Below are 19,210 nucleotides of genomic sequence, written 5' to 3'. Positions count from 1 at the left end.
ACCAAAATCATTCAGAAAAGTACATTTGTATTTGGCAGTTAAAGTTGGAGTACATCAAACAATTGATTGAAATTATCACAAAATTGATAAGTCACCAATTTGATCTAAATTGGTCGGAGACAAATTTCTATACCTTAACTAATTGGCACCTATTAACTTAAATTGTCACTTGCATAAGATCAAGATGGTCACATTCTTCAGTTGATAAACAGCATCAAATGTGGGGTTTACATATTCTTCAAGTTGCACCAGGGTTTAGTAATTAATACCTTTTTTGTTTGCATTGTCCTGTGTTGACTTTGAACATCCTATACATGCAGGTATGTACAGACTTATAAGAGTTAATAATATGCACATACATGGGATTTTTTTTCTTTTAAAACCGCACCTGAAACAAAAATGTATAAAAACATTCTGAATTAATAGTTTACGCACTTGAATGGCTAAAATCACAATCCCATTGAATAGCACCATGTCTATGCTCTGCTGCAGTGGGCACACCTGCTGACGACTGAGGGCTTTGCAGTGCATCAATCAATATTAGAAAATACACAAATTTAGCGCATTTGATCAGCCAGCCTCGACCGGACCGACACAACATTCGATCCACTTGGCTCTCTATCTCGCACTCAAAAAACATATCAGTTGACACGGATTGAACGACCGACAACAAACATACCGTGATAGGCTAGTTCTCTTAAGAAAAACAGGACAGAATAGTCTCCTCAAAGCTGCTCTGCACTATCAAGGGGGACATTTAGTTGCTTTTACCTTCTGGAGATGCCATTACTGTTTTAAGATTTAATTGGGATGTTCAGCTATGGCAGTTAGCATAGTTGGAAGGGGTATTCTCCACAACATCAGCCCTTGGGGACTCCTAATATTTGACACATGAACTAAAGCACACCTGAATGGAGTTCTGACAATTGAGTTGTTGAGGGGGACTAAAACCCATGTTATACCACAGGAAAAGGGGTGAAAACACTTTTGAGGGTTCATGGATCCTCACATGACTTTCTCTCCAGGCTTGGCCAGCCATGCATGCATTCATACTCTGGTTATAGGCCCACAACACACAACTGACATCAACTGTCCCAAGAATTGGCTGTGCTGTCTTCAGTGCTAGCAGAAGGCAGGGTTAGCCCTGTCTTAGGGCTCTATTCAATCCGTATTGCTGAAGTTCAAGTGTTACAGCGCGATTGAAATTGAATGCCATTGTTCCCGAGTTAGCGGAGGCTGTATTCACGGTAAACGCTGCATATGTCGGCTCAATCGGAAATGACCTTTTACATTTCTATCACGCAATCTATAACGCTTCAGCGGTAAGGATTGGATAGAGCCATTAGACGGCACCGCAGTGGTAAAGGGTGGAACTGTTGACAACTGTCAATGTCTTATCAGAAGGCCATGGGGACGGGATGGTGTTGGTAGGAGGGCTGCCTCTAGTCTTGAGCCTAGACCTCGGAGCTGTCCAAGCTGCTGCGCCCAGTACCCATCATGCCCTCTCTGCTGTTGCCACTCCCTCCGCTGTAGGCCGAGCACGACGAGGTGGAGTAGGGAGGGAACTGGCTCTTCTTCTGGTTCTTCCTCTTGCGCCGCACCAGCAGAATAACCACCATGGCCACCAGGCAGGTGAGAAGGATCAACCCGGCCAGGCCTACCAGCGTGGGCAGGGTGGAGGTGTCCACAGGCTCCCTGCCGGAGCTCTCCAGGAGGGGGCGCTCCAGGAAGGGTGAGTCGCGGTCCGACCCAGCCCGGTCACGTCCACCCCATGGCTGGCGCTGGCTCACCACCAGGCGGTCCGTGCGGTCCAGAGCGATGTGCTGGATGTTGGTTCCCCGATTGTTGTCGGTGCCAATGTCCTGGGCCAGGTCCGGAGCGGGGGCGGCACGACGGTAGCGACCCAGGGACGAGGGGTGGAGGTCGGGCTGAGTGTCGGCCACGGAGGACAGGCTGTGGTGGTACTCCAGGCTGCGCTTGCCGATGCCACGGTTGGCGTTGTCTCGGGAGCGGACGGTGTAGATGGTGTGGATGAACCACTCCCGACCTGCAGCCACCTGGAACATCCAGACACAGTGGAGCTTGAGGTTAGTGATAAAGACTTTGGCCTATACCTTTGAGTGTGTGATTACAAGAAAATTGTAGTTTTTTTGTGCAAGTAATCAAACTCAGATTTCAGAAACCAGATTGAATTCAACCATGCAGAGACTATTTTCCCATTGGTATCCAGTTTACAGACCATTAGGTACGATTAGAGTCAAAGAGAGAGCCGCGGGGGGGGGCGTGCGTGCGTGCGTGCGTGCGTGCGTGCGTGTGTGTGTGTGTCAGCTGACCTGGAAGAGAGGCGAGGAGGACAGGGCGAATCCGTCTGAACCAGGCTGTCTGACCAGAGGCAGGCCTCCAGGAGTGTCCAGGGCCAGAGTGGCATCAAACAGCACATCTCCAAACGCTGTGGCCTGGGTCTCTGGCTGAGCCTTGTCCTGAGGAGGAAAACACACACAGGTTAGACCGCTGAAATAATTAGAGATAGAACCTAACTTAGATTATATAGAATGTCTATGGATTAGAGGTAGGTAGCTTAGCGGTTAAGAGCATTGGGCCAGTAATCTAAAGGTAACTGGTTCGAATACCGTGGCCGACTAGGTGAAAAATCTGTCGACGTGCCCTTGAGCAAGGCACTTAACCATAATAGCGCCTGTAAGTCGCTCTGGATAAGATCGTCTGCTAAATGACTAAAACGTAAAATGTATTTCAACAGCCTAACAGCAGCATAGCTCACGTACTGAGATGTCAAGAACACAAATGGTTGTAGATGGTTGAAGCAAGAAATTACTTGTGAATTACTAAATATAGCAAAACTGACCAAACTGCATTCAAAGTGACCATAACAAAACTCCAGAGGAATTCCGTACGCACCAGGATCTTGAATCTGTAGAGCAGTGAAGGAGCGTCGGCCAGGCAGCCATACTCCTTGTTGGTGGGGTTGTACTTGGGGACGTAACCGTCAGCTCCTGTACACAGGAACACCTTCTCTATACTGCAGGAGAAGGAGTCACCCAGGTTCTGGACTGGGTCCACCATCACACGGCCGTAGATAGAGGAGCCTGGAGAGGGGGGTGGAGGGAGAGATGGAGGGGGATGGAGGGAGAGATTAGAGGAGGGTGGTGTCCATTGCTCTGTGACAGTTCAACAAGCACTGAAAGCTTCATTAAATGGTTATTAGACTGTTAAATATGATCTTTACATTCAAACTCAGAAAGCAGTTAGATAGAAAGCTGTGTGAGTTCTATAAGATAAAAAAGCAAATAATATACACTGAGTGGACAAAACATTAGGAACACCCTACTAATATTGAGTTGCACCCCCTTTGCCCTCAGAACAGCCTCAATTCATCAGGGCATGGACTCTACAAGGTGTCCAAAGTGTTCCACAGTGATGCTGGACCATGTTGATTCCAATGCTTCCCACAGCTGTGTCAAGTTGGCTGGATGTCCTTTTGGTGGTGGACCATTCTTGATACACAAACTATTGAGCGTGAAAAATCCCAGCAGTGTTGCAGTTGTTGACACTCAAACCGGTGCGCCTGGCACCTACTACCATACCCCGTTCAAAGGCACTTCAATCTTTTGTCTTGCCCATTCACCCTCTGAATGGCACACATACACAATCCATGTCTCAATTATCTCAATGCTTAAACATCCTTCTTAAACCTGTCTCCTCCCCTTCATCTACACTGATTGAAGTGGCTTTAACAAGTGACATCAATAAGGGATCATAGCTTTCACCTGGATTCACCTGATTAGTCTATGTCATGGAAAGAGCATGTATGTTGACTAGTGGTGTATCTATCTATATGTTGACTAGTGGTGTATCTATCGATATGTTGACTAGTGGTGTATCTATCTATATGTTGACTAGTGGTGTATCTATCTATATGTTGACTAGTGGTCTATCTATCTATCTATCTATCTATCTATCTATCTATCTATCTATCTATCTATCTATCTATCTATCTATCTATCTATCTATATGTTGACTAGTGGTGTATCTATCAATATGTTGACCAGTGATGTATCTATCTATCTATATGTTGACTAGTGGTGTATCTATCTATATGTTGACTAGTGGTGTATCTATCTATATGTTGACCAGTGGTGTATCTATCTATATGTTGACTAGTGGTGTATCTATCGATATGTTGACTAGTGGTGTATCTATCTATCTATCTATCTATCTATCTATCTATCTATCTATCTATCTATCTATCTATCTATCTATCTATCTATCTATCTATCTATCTATCTATCTATCTATCTATCTATCTATCTATATGTTGACTAGTGGTGTATCTATCTATCTATCTATCTATCTATCTATCTATCTATCTATCTATCTATCTATCTATCTATCTATCTATCTATCTATCTATCTATCTATCTATCTATCTATCTATCTATCTATCTATCTATCTATCTATCTATCAATATGTTGACCAGTGGTGTATCTATCTATATGTTGACTAGTGGTGTATCTATCTATATGTTGACCAGTGATGTATCTATCTATCTATATGTTGACTAGTGGTGTATCTATCTATATGTTGACTAGTGGTGTATCTATCTATATGTTGACCAGTGGTGTATCTATCTATATGTTGACTAGTGGTGTATCTATCGATATGTTGACTAGTGGTGTATCTATCTATCTATATGTTGACTAGTGGTGTATCTATCTATCTATCTATATGTTGACCAGTGGTGTATCTATCAATATGTTGACCAGTGGTGTATCTATCAATATGTTGACCAGTGGTGTATCTATCAATATGTTGACCAGTGGTGTATCTATCAATATGTTGACCAGTGGTGTATCTATCTATATGTTCACTAGTGGTGTATCTATCTATATGTTGACCAGTGGTGTATCTATCTATATGTTGACCAGTGGTGTATCTATCTATCTATATGTTGACTAGTGGTGTATCTATCTATCTATATGTTGACTAGTGGTGTATCTATCTATCTATATGTTGACCAGTGGTGTATCTATCAATATGTTGACCAGTGGTGTATCTATCTATATGTTGACCAGTGGTGTATCTATCTATATGTTGACTAGTGGTATAGCTATGTATATGTTGACTAGTGGTGTATCTATCTATATGTTGACTAGTGGTGTATCTATCTATATGTTGACTAGTGGTGTATCTATCTATATGTTGACTAGTGGTGTATCTATCTATATGTTGACTAGTGGTGTATCTATCTATATGTTGACTAGTGGTGTATCTATCGATATGTTGACTAGTGGTGTATCTATTTATATGTTGACTAGTGGTGTATCTATCTATATGTTGACTAGTGGTGTATCTATCGATATGTTGACTAGTGGTGTATCTATTTATATGTTGACTAGTGGTGTATCTATCTATATGTTGACTAGTGGTGTATCTATCTATATGTTGACTAGTGGTGTATCTATCTATGTGTTGACTAGTGGTGTATCTATCTATGTGTTGACTAGTGGTGTATCTATCTATATGTTGACTAGTGGTGTATCTATCTATATGTTGACTAGTGGTGTATCTATCTATATGTTGACTAGTGGTGTATCTATCTATATGTTGACTAGTGGTTCCTAGAGTGCCCACTAGGGGTCAGTAGTAGTCCAGTACCCTCTGAGAAGGCTGTGTCGGTGCTCTCTCCGAACCCCATGGATCCGTCCGACAGCCACAGCTCCCTCTTGGACAGCAGGAACATCTGGGTGTTCAGACTGAACTCAGCCGCCACCGGGTCACTCACCTGGGGTGGTCAGAGGGCAAAGGTCAAACACATGCACCAAGAGAGTTGATAAGATTTAAACGTTTGGTTCAATGCATTTAATCAACAAGTATCTACTACTATTGTTTTTAGCCTCATACAACACCAAGACAAATCAGCATTGGTGAATGACAAAGTTTCCTCTTGATTCTAGCGTCTTGGGTATGCTAGTCTGCCAGAGACTGTGAGTATGCAGTGGTGGTGGTGGTTCTGACCTGCTGGAAGCGGATGTCCATGTGGAAGGTGAGGGGTTCTCGTGGGTGACACACAGGGGGAATGCTGAACTCCCCATTGGGAGAGGCACTGCAGGGGATCATCTTCACTGTGTACGTGCCAGAGTAGTCCCGCACCTACAGACAACAACATCATTAAAACAACTTTAAAACACACCAACCATTTAAGGTAGTTACTGCTGGTCTGGTATCCATACTGTATGTGCTGCTAAAGCTAACGCTAGTCTTCTGTCATTACCATCTACCAGTTGGCTTCAGCACAAACACTAAGAATACAAAGTTAAAGGTAGACTCAGCAATATGACATAGGTACACAAAGTAAACAGCATAGTGGGTCCATTTCCTCAACAACTAAGAGCGCTCAGCTGTTTTGGTCCTGCACCTACCACGCTCGAACAGCGTGAAGCGAACCCGTGCACATACGCAGATACTGTGTGTGACAGTGAAGTCTTGCATCTCGCGCATCGCAATATCCACGTCATATCGCTGAGTCTACCTTTAAGACATACAATGATCAAGATGGCAGCTCACAGCGAAGTCAGAGACGAAGCTCCACTGCTGCATGGGCTGGTTGTAGGTGGGCTCAGTCCTGATCAGGGCCAGGGTGAAGGTCAGGCCAGAGAGGTCAGCACACATCACCATGGACGACAGAGTGGTTCCTGGAAACACACAGTCAAACCTCTCTTGAGTCTCACACATACATTTCTGTTGAGCGTTTCTTTGCTTTATGTGTCTGACAAGGGCATACATGAACACACCGTCTTAGGACCGCCGTTGTACTGTAGACTGTATGTCTAAGTTAAAGATGAACGCACCTCGTTGTAAGGTATACACATTTTACGTTGTTGATGGTAGTTTTATTCTTACTGAAAAAGGGTAATGTCCTGTTGACATTTAGCAGAACAACCCCTAAGACGGGTCCATTCTAATAGCGGCTACAGAATCTGGGTCACAGTGCAACCCAATAGGAGAGAAAGCTATGCAATCACCCTATCGGGTATGTGTGTGTGTGTGTGTGTGTGTGTGTGTGTGTGTGTGTGTGTGTGTGTGTGTGTGTGTGTGTGTGTGTGTGTGTGTGTAATACCTGGGTGGGACATGACAAACTGTCCCCTGAAGCGGGCCTCAGTCTTGAAGTTGACCACCAGACGTCCCTCCTCGTTGATCCTCATGCTGGTGGGGTACATGGATCCTATAGGGACACAGTTCCATCGAACCAGGGTTATTGTCCACCTCTATCATTCACTGGTGAAATAATGCATAAGACATTATTTACATTTTAGTCATTTAGCAGACACTCTTATCCAGAGCGACTTACAGGAGCAATTAGGGTTAAGTGCCTTGCTCAAGGGCACATTGACAGATTTTTCACCTCGTCAGCTAGGAGATTCTAATCAAATGTGCCTGCAGACTATTAATTATACAGGTATTAAGTGAGTTATACAGCAAGTCATCCACCTCACTGTAGCACTTAAAATAGCCAACAGTGGGCCGAATTGGCTGTACCTTGTAGCTCAGCCTCCGGCGGGCTGCCGATTCCGTCCTGCCACAAGATGGCGGTGTCGTACACAAAGGTGAGCTTGAGCTCTGACTGCAGGTCAAAGTGCTGCCATCCTCCCACGGCCACGGGGGAGTGGAAGACGTAGGACACATAGAGAGGCACGCGCAGAGTCACGTAGGACTGGACCAGGTTCAGCACCTAGAGGGAGAGCAACACAGAGATACATAGTCAGGGTCACCTTCAACTGTACCTGGATCAACATATACCACAGTACAAAACAGAAGGATAGGAACACTTCAGAGCATTCAAGCATGAAAGGTAACATAGAGGGAATTTAACACAGAGGGAATTTAACACAGAGGGAATTTAACACAGAGGGAATTTAACACAGAGGGAATTTAACACCGAGGGAATTTAACACCGAGGGAATTTAACACAGAGGGAATTTAACACAGAGGGAATTTAACACAGAGAGAATTTAACACAGAGGGAATTTAACACAGAGGGAATTTAACACAGAGGGAATTTAACACAGAGGGAATTTAACACAGAGGGAATTTAACACAGAGGGAATTTCAAAATGTCTACTTTCAACTTGACAGATTACTGAAAAAAACAATGACAGCAGACTGAGTAATCGGGAGTTGCACACAGAGAACAGCCAGCGTGTCAGTGTGTGTGTGTGTGTGTTTGCATCAGTGCATATGTGTGTATGTCTCTCTCTCTCCAGTACCTGTCCATCCGTCCCGATAGAACCTCCACAGGTGGTGAGCAGCTCGGACATGTCGTAGTAACTATTAAACTCCCACAGACAAGCCTCCAGATTCAGGTTCCTGTAGAATCTCAGGCTGTTGGTGGAGCGCATTTCGGTGCTGTACTGGTAGGGCGACGTCTCGCCGATGATCTCAGGGTTCTTGGTGGCGTCGGTGATGAAGCCGTGGCCCGTCTGGATCTCATTGAAGTCCAGTAGGTTGGAGCAGCGGTGGTTGCCCACGCGCGTGCCGTCCGGAGACAGGGTCAGCTCGAAGTTGGACAGGGGCCGCGTAGAGATGACCGGTAACATGCCTGAGGAGAAGAGAGGTGAGAGAGAGACGGTTTCAATACATCATCAATCAATTGCAACATTTATAACTCTTTTAATGACCTGGTAACTTTTTACCCTTGACAACTGATCTTGAATCAGTTCTTTCTACCTCAGTCCTATTGTCATGTTAGCTAAACAATCAAACTGACTCTAGACCAGTATGTAAGGACATGACAGAGCCTGTTACTCACCGTCCATGTGCGGCATGTTGACAGTGAGTTTGATGAGGTTGGGGAAGTCAGGGTGGTCAGGGCCGGTGTAGCGGATCTTAGCAGAGAAGGGCTCAGCTCCCACCGTGCCAGGGATACGGGGTTGACACAGACCTACACAGGCACACGAGACATATTATTGTCGGACAGACAATCATCCTTGAACTCTCCATCACAAGGCCTACGTAACTCTGTCCTAATAAGGACACATAACAGATGTCATCAACAGTCATGAAGGTTGATGTCACTGAACTCTGAAGTCGTCGTCGTCGTCCCCGGTCTCTACTCACCCTCCTCCTTGCTGACCACCATGATGGGGCTGGACAGCTCCAGACCAGCATCCCCGTTCGTATTGAACGCCCGGGCAGCACACTGGACTCTCGACCCAGCCTGGAAGTAGATGGAGTCCAGGGTGATGGACTTAGTGTTGGTGAAGAAGGTGTTGGTGTCCACCTCTCTCACGGGCGAGGTGACCCCGTCCGACCCGCTGGGGGCGCTGACCAGCCAGCGGTACTGGGTCAGGGTGTCGTTGATGCTCTCCGCCGTGCAGATGGAGCCCGTCTTGTCAAAGTCGTGGTATTTGGGGTTGCAGGCCTGCAGGTGAGGGAGGGGCCACATGTATGTGGGATTATGGCATGTAATAGGACTATACACAGTAGTCTTGTAAACCGCGCTCAACACGTGAAGTGAAGTTTACGAGGCTATATGCAATGGTATATCGGTAATATGTATTTGAGAATACACGTGTACATTTGTTATGCCGGTGAAAGGGTTTCACGTTTAGGATTTAGTCAGAACTGGAGAAAGCATTTCAATGGAAAATGGATTGATTTACCACTTAAACAACAGGTTTTGAAACTACGAAACACAAAGACCTTCAGTTTGAAGCCTCGGCTTTTTGGACTGGATGAAAGTATTCCGACATTGTCGCTAGCTTAGCTTTACATGGTTAAACACCTGGATGTAAGGTGTGTGTGTCTAGGTGGTTGCATTCTGCGTGTGTGTGTCTGGACCCAGTGGCCACCACTCACCGTCACACAGACGATGGGGTAGCCAGTAGAGGGGTGAGGGTTGTCCCTGGCGCGGGCAGTGTCATCGTACATGAGCAGGGACACCACAGTAGGCACAGCCGGGAAGGTGACGTCTGCCACGCTGTCCATCTCCTCGATGTACACAATTGCCTTACTCATCTGATGAACGGGAGAGAGAGATTCAAAACACCATTCCACGGGTATGGTACACCTTGTTCTACATTGTAAACTTGGACGTTTGAGAAGGTGGGGTCCTCCTTTAGAACAGCATATTTGTAATACCAAAGGAGAAAAGTGAGTTAAAGTGAGCGTACGCCTCTAGCATTATTTGTGGCAGGTTAGTGGTATGGTACAGTACATGTCTGGGATGCCACATAGCTGTGTTTGTAGGTCACACTGCTCTGTGGGATGACTTGAGGGACATTCTCATAGCATGGACTCAACCAGGACGTCTTTTTATAATAGCTGGTGATTTGGGTGCTGGGGCTGCTGACAGTGGCAGCTGCTGCCTGGCTATTTGTGTGTTCAAGTGTGTGTGCATGCCCTGAGACCTGCTGAGGGTATTTATATGGTGTGTGTGTGTGTGTGTGTGTGTGTGTGTGTGTGTGTGTGTGTGTGTGTGTGTGTGTGTGTGTGTGTGTGTGTGTGTCTAGGTGGGTGCCAGCAGCATACCACCCTGCATCTCACTGCCGGCTTGCCTCTGAAGCTAAGCAGCTAAGCAGGGTTGGTCCTGGATGGGAGACCAGATGCTGCTGGAAGTGGTGTTGGAGGGCCAGTAGGTGGCACTCTTTCCTCTGGTCTAAAATAAAAAAGATCTCAATGCCCCAGGGCAGTGATTGGGGACATTGCCTGGTGTAGGGTGCCATCTTTCGGATGGGTAGCTAAACAGTGTCCTGACTCTCTGTGGTCACTAAAGATCCCATGGCACTTATCGTAAGAGTAGGGGTGGTGTCCTGGCTAAATTCCCAATCTGGCCCTCATACCATCACGGTCACCTAATCATCCCAAGTTTACAATTGGCTCATTCATCTCCCCTGTAACTATTCCCCGGTTGTTGCTGTAAATGAGAATGTGTTCTCAGTCAACTGACCTGGTAAAATAAGGTTTAAATAAATACAGAGTGAGTGCGTGAGTGCGTGAGTGCGTGAGTGCGTGAGTGAGTGAGTGAGTGAGTGAGTGAGTGAGTGAGTGAGTGAGTGAGTGAGTGAGTGAGTGAGTGAATGAGTGAGTGAGTGAGATCCCATGCCCTCAGTCTTACTTGCGTTTCTGCGACCATGTACTCATCAGGTTTCATGTGGACGACGAAGGCTTCTCTCATCTCTCTCTGGCCGTCATACAGGATCTGCACCTCCACAAAGAGTTCTGTCTCGCCCTCCTTGAACTCCACATCTTGAGAGACACACACGGTTAAACAAGAGCTTAATAAGGATCTCTATTAAAAATGTATCAGGTCGTTTTTGGTGTGAATGGGTTATACACGACAATGCCCAACACAGTATGACAACGATGGCTGCATAGGGGCAATTCTACGGTAACAGGAAAGAGAATAATGCTGAGAATTTAAAATGTCTGTCAAACATGAAACATATCATTGCAAAGTTAAACGAACCATACAACTCTCTGACAAGGACTACTTTTAACAATTTACACTGAAAATTCTACAAAAAAACCGAATTTACTTGAAGAACAGTGCAGATGCAAAGTTTGGTAACAGAATGACGGTTTGTGCTGTTTCTTCAAGTAAATGTGTTTTTGAAAAATGTTCAGTGGACATTGTTAAAAGTCGTCCTTGTGCAGAGAGTCGTATGGTTTATTTTACTTTGCAATCATTGTTTTTTCTTTGACATCCATTTTAAAGCATCAAATCTGAGTCTCAACATCATTCTGTTACTGTGGTAATGGCCCTCACCCTCCGACAGCGGGTTGTAGTCCTCTCCAGACGTTAGGGTTGGTTATGTCTGTGTTACATGATTAAACTATATGAGAACTTAATGGTAGGACTCACCCTCCGACAGCGGGTTGTAGTCCTCTCCAGAGGTGGCTGACCCGTCCTTGGTGTGGACCCTGACCAGGGAGACCTTGGAGGTGTCTCCTAGCCTCAGGATAGGGATCTTCACCACGGCTGTCTCCCCCTGGATCTGGGGCTCCCGTACACTGTACTTTATCTCACTGAAACGGATGATGGGCTCTGAGGAGAGAGAATCAGGTTAGACTCCAGATACAAAACATACTACCAACTCTAACTCTCTAGAGACTGAATAAAATAATTAATAAAACAGAGTATTTTGGCATTTTATTTGTAATACTTCATTAGATAGATCTATACAATGTTAGCCCAATGTTAGGTGTGGTAGATATCTCCGTGTTCCTTGGGTAATGCTTACTGTCTTTCTCGTCAGTAATGGTGACCACCGCCTCTTTCTGTTCCCCTATGGAGGCTCCGAAGGGTGACTTGCTCTTGGGCGTTCCCAGCACCAGGCGGAACTCCTCATCCTCCTCATACAGGTTATCATCCACCAGGTTTACCACACACTCCTTCTCACTCTCCCCTATAGGATAGACAGACAGGGGGAACACAGCGTTAACACATAGAAATATGAGGATATGGGGGGTTGGCATATAAAAAGACATTGAGAGAGAGAAGGGGTAGAGCTAGGGAAGGAGGGAGAGAGAGGGAGTGAGGGAGGGAGGGAGGAAGGGAGAGAGAGAGTAAGAGAAGGGGGAGAGAGAGAGAGGTGAAGAGAGAGGAAAGGAGAAAGAGAGAGGAGAAGAGCGAGGAAGGGAGAGGAGAGAGAGAGAGACAGAGAAAGGGAGGGAGATGGAGAGAGAGAAACGGAGAGAGAGAGAGAGAGAGAGAGAGACTGGGGTTACCTGGTAAGAAGGTGACGAGTGACCCGTCCGTGTTGGGCCTCTCATCATAATCCATCATGACCTCGGCAGAGCCCTGGCGGGTGTAGCAGCGCACCGTAGACCTGTGACTGATGTCTCCACTACGATACACTACGGCCTTCATCTCCCCGTCCGCCTCATCCACCTTATAGGCAGCATCCTTGAACTGAACCTTGGGCACTGGAATGATAAATAGATTTGAATTAGGCTCTGAAGAGAACAGAATACTACTTATCAGTACTGTGGTTTTCTAGTAGCTCAATATTCTTTTCATGGCTTCTGCATAGGGAGCATAGCTTAATTTTCTCATTGCTCACTGACTAAATGTGCCTTAGACCATCATCTCAAAGCTACTTCTATATGGATAACAAAACAGCCTATGTTAATGCTAAAACAGGGGTTATGTTAACGCTAAAACAGTGTGTGAAAGTGTGTGTGTCTGTAGAATTCATGGTCAGTAACAGTATCATTAATAGTGATGGTGGTCTCTCTGGGGGCTATATATCTACATGTATGTGTAACAGAGTGTGTATAACTCACGGTCAGTAACAGTATCATTAATAGTGATGGTGGTCTCTCTGGGGGCTATATATCTACATGTATGTGTAACAGAGTGTGTATAACTCACGGTCAGTAACAGTATCATTAATAGTGATGGTGGTCTTGCTGGGCTCTCCCAGCACAGCGTTCATGGGCATCCTCAGCACCAGGTCAAAGGTTTCCGGCCCCTCCAGCTCCGGCTGACCCAGGTCATCCAGGATGGTCACTCTGAATGTCTGCATGGTCACCCCGGGGGCAAAGTCCAGGTTACGGCTGATGCCCACGTAGTCTAGGCCAGCTGGCAGGGAGACACGGGGAACATAGAAATAGAACATTACACATATAGCTTAATGGGGAGAGAGTCAGTAAGGGCATTGGAATACTACCATGAAAGAGATGACACCGGAATGTTTGAGAAGTATTAGGAACGATTGGGAATTCTGTGTAATTACACTAGAGATTGTGAATAATGTGAAAACAGAGATTGAGGGACTCCAGGGGAAATGTAAATACTGTGACAGATACAGTGGCTTGGGAAAGTATTCACCCCCTTGCTATTTTCCTATTTTGTTGCCTTACAACCTAGAATTATAATAGATTTTTTTTTTGGGGGGGGTTGTATCATTTGATTTACACAGCATGCCTACCACTTTGAAGATGCAAAATATTTTTTATTGTGAAACAAACAAGAAATAAGACAAAAAAACGGAAAACTTGAGCGTGCATAACTATGCACCCCCCCGAAGTCAATACTTTGTAGAGCCACCTTTTGCAGCAATTACAGCTGCAAGTCTCTTGGGGTATGCCTCTATAAGCTTGGCACATCTAGCCACTGGGATTTTGGCCATTCTTCAAGGCAAAACTGCTCCAGCTCCTTCAAGTTGGATGTGTTCCGCAATCTTTAAGTCATACCACAGATTCTCAATTGGATTGAGGTCTGGGCTTTGACTAGGCCATTCCAAGACATTAAAATGTTTCCTCTTAAACCACTCAAGTGTTGCTTTAGCAGTATGCTTAGGGTCATTGTCCTGCTGGAAGGTGAACCTCCCTCAAGAATTTCCCTGTATTTAGCGCCATCTATCATTCCTTCAATTCTGACCAGTTTCCCAGTCCCTGCCGATGAAAAACATCCCCACAGCATGATGCTGCTACCACCATGCTTCACTGTGGGGATGGTGTTCTCTGGGTTATGAGAGGTGTTTGGTTTGCGCCAGACATAGCATTTTCCTTGATGGCCAAAAAGTGAAATTTTATTCTCATCTGACCAGAGTACCTTCTTCCATATGTTTGGGGAGTCTCCCACATGCCTTTTGGCAAACACCAAACGTGTTTGCTTATTTTTTTATTTAAGCAATGGCTTTTTTCTGGCCACTCTTCCGTAAAGCCCAGCTCTGTGGAGTGTATGGCTTAAAGTGGACAGATACTCCAATCTCCGCTGTGGAGCTTTGCAGCTCCTTCAGGGTTATCGTTGGTCTCTTTGTTGCCTCTCTGATTAATGCCCTCCTTGCCTGGTCTGTGAGTTTTGGTGGGCGGCCCTCTCTTGGCAGGTTTGTTGTAGTGCCATATTCTTTCCATTTTTTAATAATGGATTTAATGGTGCTCCGTGGGACGTTCAACGTTTCGGATATTTTTTTATAACCCAACCCTGATCTGTACTTCTCCACAACTTTATCCCTGACCTGTTTGGAGAGCTCCTTGGTCTCGCTTGCTTGGTGGTGACGCTTGTTTGGTGGTGACGCTTGCTTGGTGGTGCTACAGACTCCGGGGCCTGCAACACCACCAGAACAGGTGTATATATAGAGAGATCATGTGACACTTAGATTGTACACAGGTGGACTTTATTTAACTAATTATGTGACTTCTGGAGGTAATTGGTTGCACTAGATCTTATTTAGGGGCTTCATAGCAAAGGTGGTGAATACATATGCACGCACCACTTTTCCTTTTTTATATATATATTTTTTTAAACATTTTTTGAAACAAGTTATTTTTTTCATTTCATTTCACCAATTTGGACTATTTTGTGTATGTCTATTACATGAAATCCAAATAAAAATCCATTTAAATTACAGGTTGTAATGCAACAAAATAGGAAAAACGCTAAGTGGGATGAATACTTTTGCAAAGCACTGTATTCTGGAAACGCTACACCACAAAGAGGATAGGAATAATAGATCTAACATCCACGTTCTTCTTCTGACCTTCAGCAGAGACGGGGTCACTCTTCCTGGAGCGGACGGTCACTGTGGCCGTCTTGGAGAGGTCAGTGCCAGTCCTCCAGACCCTGACCTCCACGTAGCCTGAACTCTCATCCACAATGTAATCTAGTTCTCCGAAATACAGAGAGGGCTCTGTGGGTTAGAGGGAGAAAGAGAGAGAGGGGGGAAGGGAGAGAGAGGGGGGGAGAGAGAGAGGTCAGGTCAGTATATTATCATCTACATCTTACAGATATGAACATTAAGTTACAAAAATGTGGTTTCAATTAAGGATGTCTTAAGGGAAGAAGCTGTCATGGGATAATCCACATTTCTGGAATGAACTCGGCTTGTCAGATACAGTTGGTACGGCTGACGGGGTCACCCCCCTTTTCCCCTCTTTTTCCAGGAAGAGAGCTGTCACCCCACTCATCCCTTTATCATCCTCCCCTCATCGAGGCCAGACAGTGTCGTCTGAACTCAGTGCCAGAGGTCTACAGTGCACACCTAAAAAGCCAGGTAGAAATGGTGGATAAGTGAAAGGGGGATGAGTTGGGGGGCAGAAGAGGGATGGGATGTCCTCCTTGTCTGATGACAGTAGCACTGATAAGAGGGAGGAGATGGGGGAGGCAGCACAGGCAGGAGGATCTCTCTACCTCTCCCTCTCTGAGTAATAGACTAGAGGGAAGGAATGCATATCTTTGGAACACACAGCGGATTAATCTCTCTACACCCCTCTATAACAGCCAGACTGATCATCACTGACAAGCTACCGCTGTCTACTGCACACCCCTCTATAACAGCCAGACTGATCATCACTGACAAGCTACCGCTGTCTACTGCACACCCCTCTATAACAGCCAGACTGATCATCACTGACAAGCTACCGCTGTCTACTGTACACCCCTCTATAACAGCCAGACTGATCATCACTGACAAGCTACCGCTGTCTACTGCACACCCCTCTATAACAGCCAGACTGATCATCACTGACAAGCTACCGCTGTCTACTGTACACCCCTAATGAGGTTGATCTATAATTGAGCTTTCTGCCATCTCTATAAGGGGCAGATACAATATTGTGACACTGGTGATTATTTAGTCTATAGCTGGATAAAATAGTAAAAGTAAGATGGAGAATAGGAAGTATGTACACATTTAACTGACTGTTATTTTAAGAGGTGGTCTAGAGATGTTTTTAGACTAGGGCTTGTACTGCCACAGTCAGACAACCACCACTGACCCGCTGAAACTTAGCTTACTCTCAATGCCTCTCAATCACCAGAGATACTGTTTAGTACCAGGGGTGGCTGGTGTGGGGGAAGGAGACATGGCAATCCTTAAAGGATCACTGAGAAGGAAGAGCCAGACTAATAACAATGAAGCCTAATGCTGGCTGGTCCCAACCACAGGTTTACTCAGCCAGGAAGATGGGTTTGCGCGCACACACACACACACACACACACACACACACACACACACACACACACACACACACACACACACACACACACACAGAGTGTTGTCACTTCAGATTTCAGGACCCACCAAGAAGTTTGTGGCACAATGGAGGAATGAATCTTTCCATTGAGAAGACATCTCCTCTTGTCGCCTGGAGATCATGTCTGGGAATGCACGCTGATTACTTATACATAACGTTCCCATTGTACTCCAAATTACAGGGGAGGGAGTGGGGAGTGTAGCCCTGACTGTGAGTGTGTCTGTCATTAGAACAAACCAGTTAGTGAAATGAATGAGCTCTGAAGGGTGGGAGAGAGGAAGGAGAGGAGGAGGAGGAGGAGGAGGAGAGAAGTGCAGGAGGAGGAGGAGAGGAATGGCTCAGAAAGACAACTAAAGAGAGATAAATGACTCATTCAGTCAGATAGATGGATGGGGAGGACTGGAGTGGCCTCAGATTCAGAAAGTTAATCACTTGAACACTAAGGGGCAGTTTCCCAGACACAGATTAAAGGCTGATTTTCGTGATTTTTCTGTGTTTTATATATACTTCCACACTTTGAGTTTGGAATAATACTGTGAAATAGCTGTTAGTGTAAGAGCTGTTTGAAAAGGCCGCCTGAAATATCAGCCTGTTTTGTTGGGATGGAGTTTTGGCCTTCCATGGTGACATCACCATGTGGTAATAAGAAAGAGATGTCTAAACCTCTCTACCAGTAACGGTAGTTCTCGCTTGAGAAATTACCCTTTGCTAAGAAGCAATTTTTTGTGTATTTTTGTCCATTTTAATTTAAAACAATCACAGTGAGGTAATTCATTCTTACCCAGTAATGATTTGATATTGAGATAAAAACGGCTGCATTGGACCTTTAAGACTGGTCCTGGATTAACAATCATTATCAATGGAAAATCTCCATTGAACGTGCTTCTTGGTTTACCTGTGTCCAAGAAACAAACACATCTCCTTTTTCTCATCTAAAGCCTACGGGTGATATTTGACGTAGATGCAAACGAAAAGAGGGAACATTTATGTCGATATGATATCCTAATATGTTGCACTTTCTTTTTTCTTTTTTTTTTTACCTCCAAAGCATTCTTGAAGTTGTAAACAAACCATCACCCCCATCTCAGATAACAGCTACACAATTAAAACAAAAATGGAGGCTGAACGCCATCAAACAGGAGCCGGAGGAAAAACATGCCTGTCATTTGACATTCCTCTCCCACAAATCCCTGTTTCCTACCTGCCTCTTGGCCCCTGCAACACAAAGGGAAGCCCTCTGTTTCCCCCAGCTCCACTGAACGGTGGAGTTGGAGGAGTGACTCAGAACAAAACACGTTCAGAGAGCTCTTTTATGTGTCATGACAGAGGGTTGTCCGGTGTAGTTAAGACTGGAGTTTCTATTCTATTCCGTTTTCTCTCTTCCCAGTTCTACCACCTGTTACTAGAAGTATAGGATTGTAGAACAGATGGAGTGTGTAGTCAGGGGTAGAGCGAGAGGAGGGAGGAGGGGAAGGACCCGGCAAAGAGAGGGAAGTCAGGACAAACATGTTGGGAGAGGTGCTTTTGTCTTGGGTTGAGTGTGTTTGTGTGCCACTGTCTGTCTGTGTGTGGCTTTGGGGAATGGCGCCATCCATGAGTGGACCTGTAGTGGAATAGATTACACGTAGAGACCAGTGGTTACAGTAAAGAAGGGCATCACCTGGCCTCTGAGTTATGGTGTTGATGATGGCTGGAGGATCCTCAGCACCTGGCCTCTGAGTTATGGTGGTGATGATGGCTGGAGGATCCTCAACACCTGGCCTCTGAGTTATGGTATTGATGATGGCTGGAGGATCCTCAACACCTGGCCTCTGAGTTATGTTGTTGATGATGGCTGGAGGATCCTCAGCACCCGGCCTCTGAGTTATGTTGTTGATGATGGCTGGAGGATCCTCAACACCTGGCCTCTGAGTTATGTTGTTGATGATGGCTGGAGGATCCTCAGCACCTGGTCTCTGAGTTATGGTGTTGATGATGGCTGGAGGATCCTCAGCACCTGGCCTCTGAGTTATGTTGTTGATGATGGCTGGAGGATCCTCAGCACCTGGCCTCTGAGTTATGGTGTTGATGGTGCCACTCTCACCAAAGAGGTTTCACTGGGCTTTGTACAGTCCTACAGTACATGCTCTCACAAGCCCTACTGTAGTTCCTATGTGGCTCAGTTGTTTTTTGTTGTTGATAAACCAACTTGTAACCACATCTTTCCTGCCT

At 45.5% G+C, this 19,210-nt stretch overlaps 1 protein-coding gene across 1 annotated transcript in view; it reads right to left on the bottom strand.

Moving 5' to 3' along the window:
- Positions 1-10: 10 nt before the first annotated feature.
- The window catches only part of LOC106610216 (FRAS1-related extracellular matrix protein 2), a 51,146-nt gene continuing 31,946 nt past the window's right edge, over positions 11-19,210 (bottom strand). Inside the window, exons 7-24 of the mRNA XM_045722768.1 lie at positions 15,505-15,654; positions 13,392-13,601; positions 12,746-12,943; positions 12,259-12,423; positions 11,880-12,062; positions 11,133-11,263; positions 9,875-10,033; positions 9,134-9,437; positions 8,826-8,957; positions 8,284-8,615; positions 7,556-7,748; positions 7,137-7,241; positions 6,584-6,711; positions 6,035-6,169; positions 5,675-5,801; positions 2,917-3,104; positions 2,334-2,480; positions 11-2,057 (exon numbers count right to left, since the gene is read on the bottom strand). Of these exons, the coding sequence (XP_045578724.1) occupies positions 1,455-2,057; positions 2,334-2,480; positions 2,917-3,104; positions 5,675-5,801; positions 6,035-6,169; positions 6,584-6,711; positions 7,137-7,241; positions 7,556-7,748; positions 8,284-8,615; positions 8,826-8,957; positions 9,134-9,437; positions 9,875-10,033; positions 11,133-11,263; positions 11,880-12,062; positions 12,259-12,423; positions 12,746-12,943; positions 13,392-13,601; positions 15,505-15,654 (3,590 nt within the window). The 3' untranslated portion in view covers positions 11-1,454. The remainder of the gene's footprint in view (positions 2,058-2,333; positions 2,481-2,916; positions 3,105-5,674; positions 5,802-6,034; positions 6,170-6,583; positions 6,712-7,136; positions 7,242-7,555; positions 7,749-8,283; positions 8,616-8,825; positions 8,958-9,133; positions 9,438-9,874; positions 10,034-11,132; positions 11,264-11,879; positions 12,063-12,258; positions 12,424-12,745; positions 12,944-13,391; positions 13,602-15,504; positions 15,655-19,210) is intronic.

This window comes from Salmo salar, chromosome ssa08, assembly GCF_905237065.1.
Source record: "Salmo salar chromosome ssa08, Ssal_v3.1, whole genome shotgun sequence".
In the NCBI taxonomy this organism is placed as follows: domain Eukaryota; kingdom Metazoa; phylum Chordata; class Actinopteri; order Salmoniformes; family Salmonidae; genus Salmo; species Salmo salar.
Note: the sequence above shows the minus strand (reverse complement) of the source record. Positions and strands in the feature narration are given on the sequence as shown.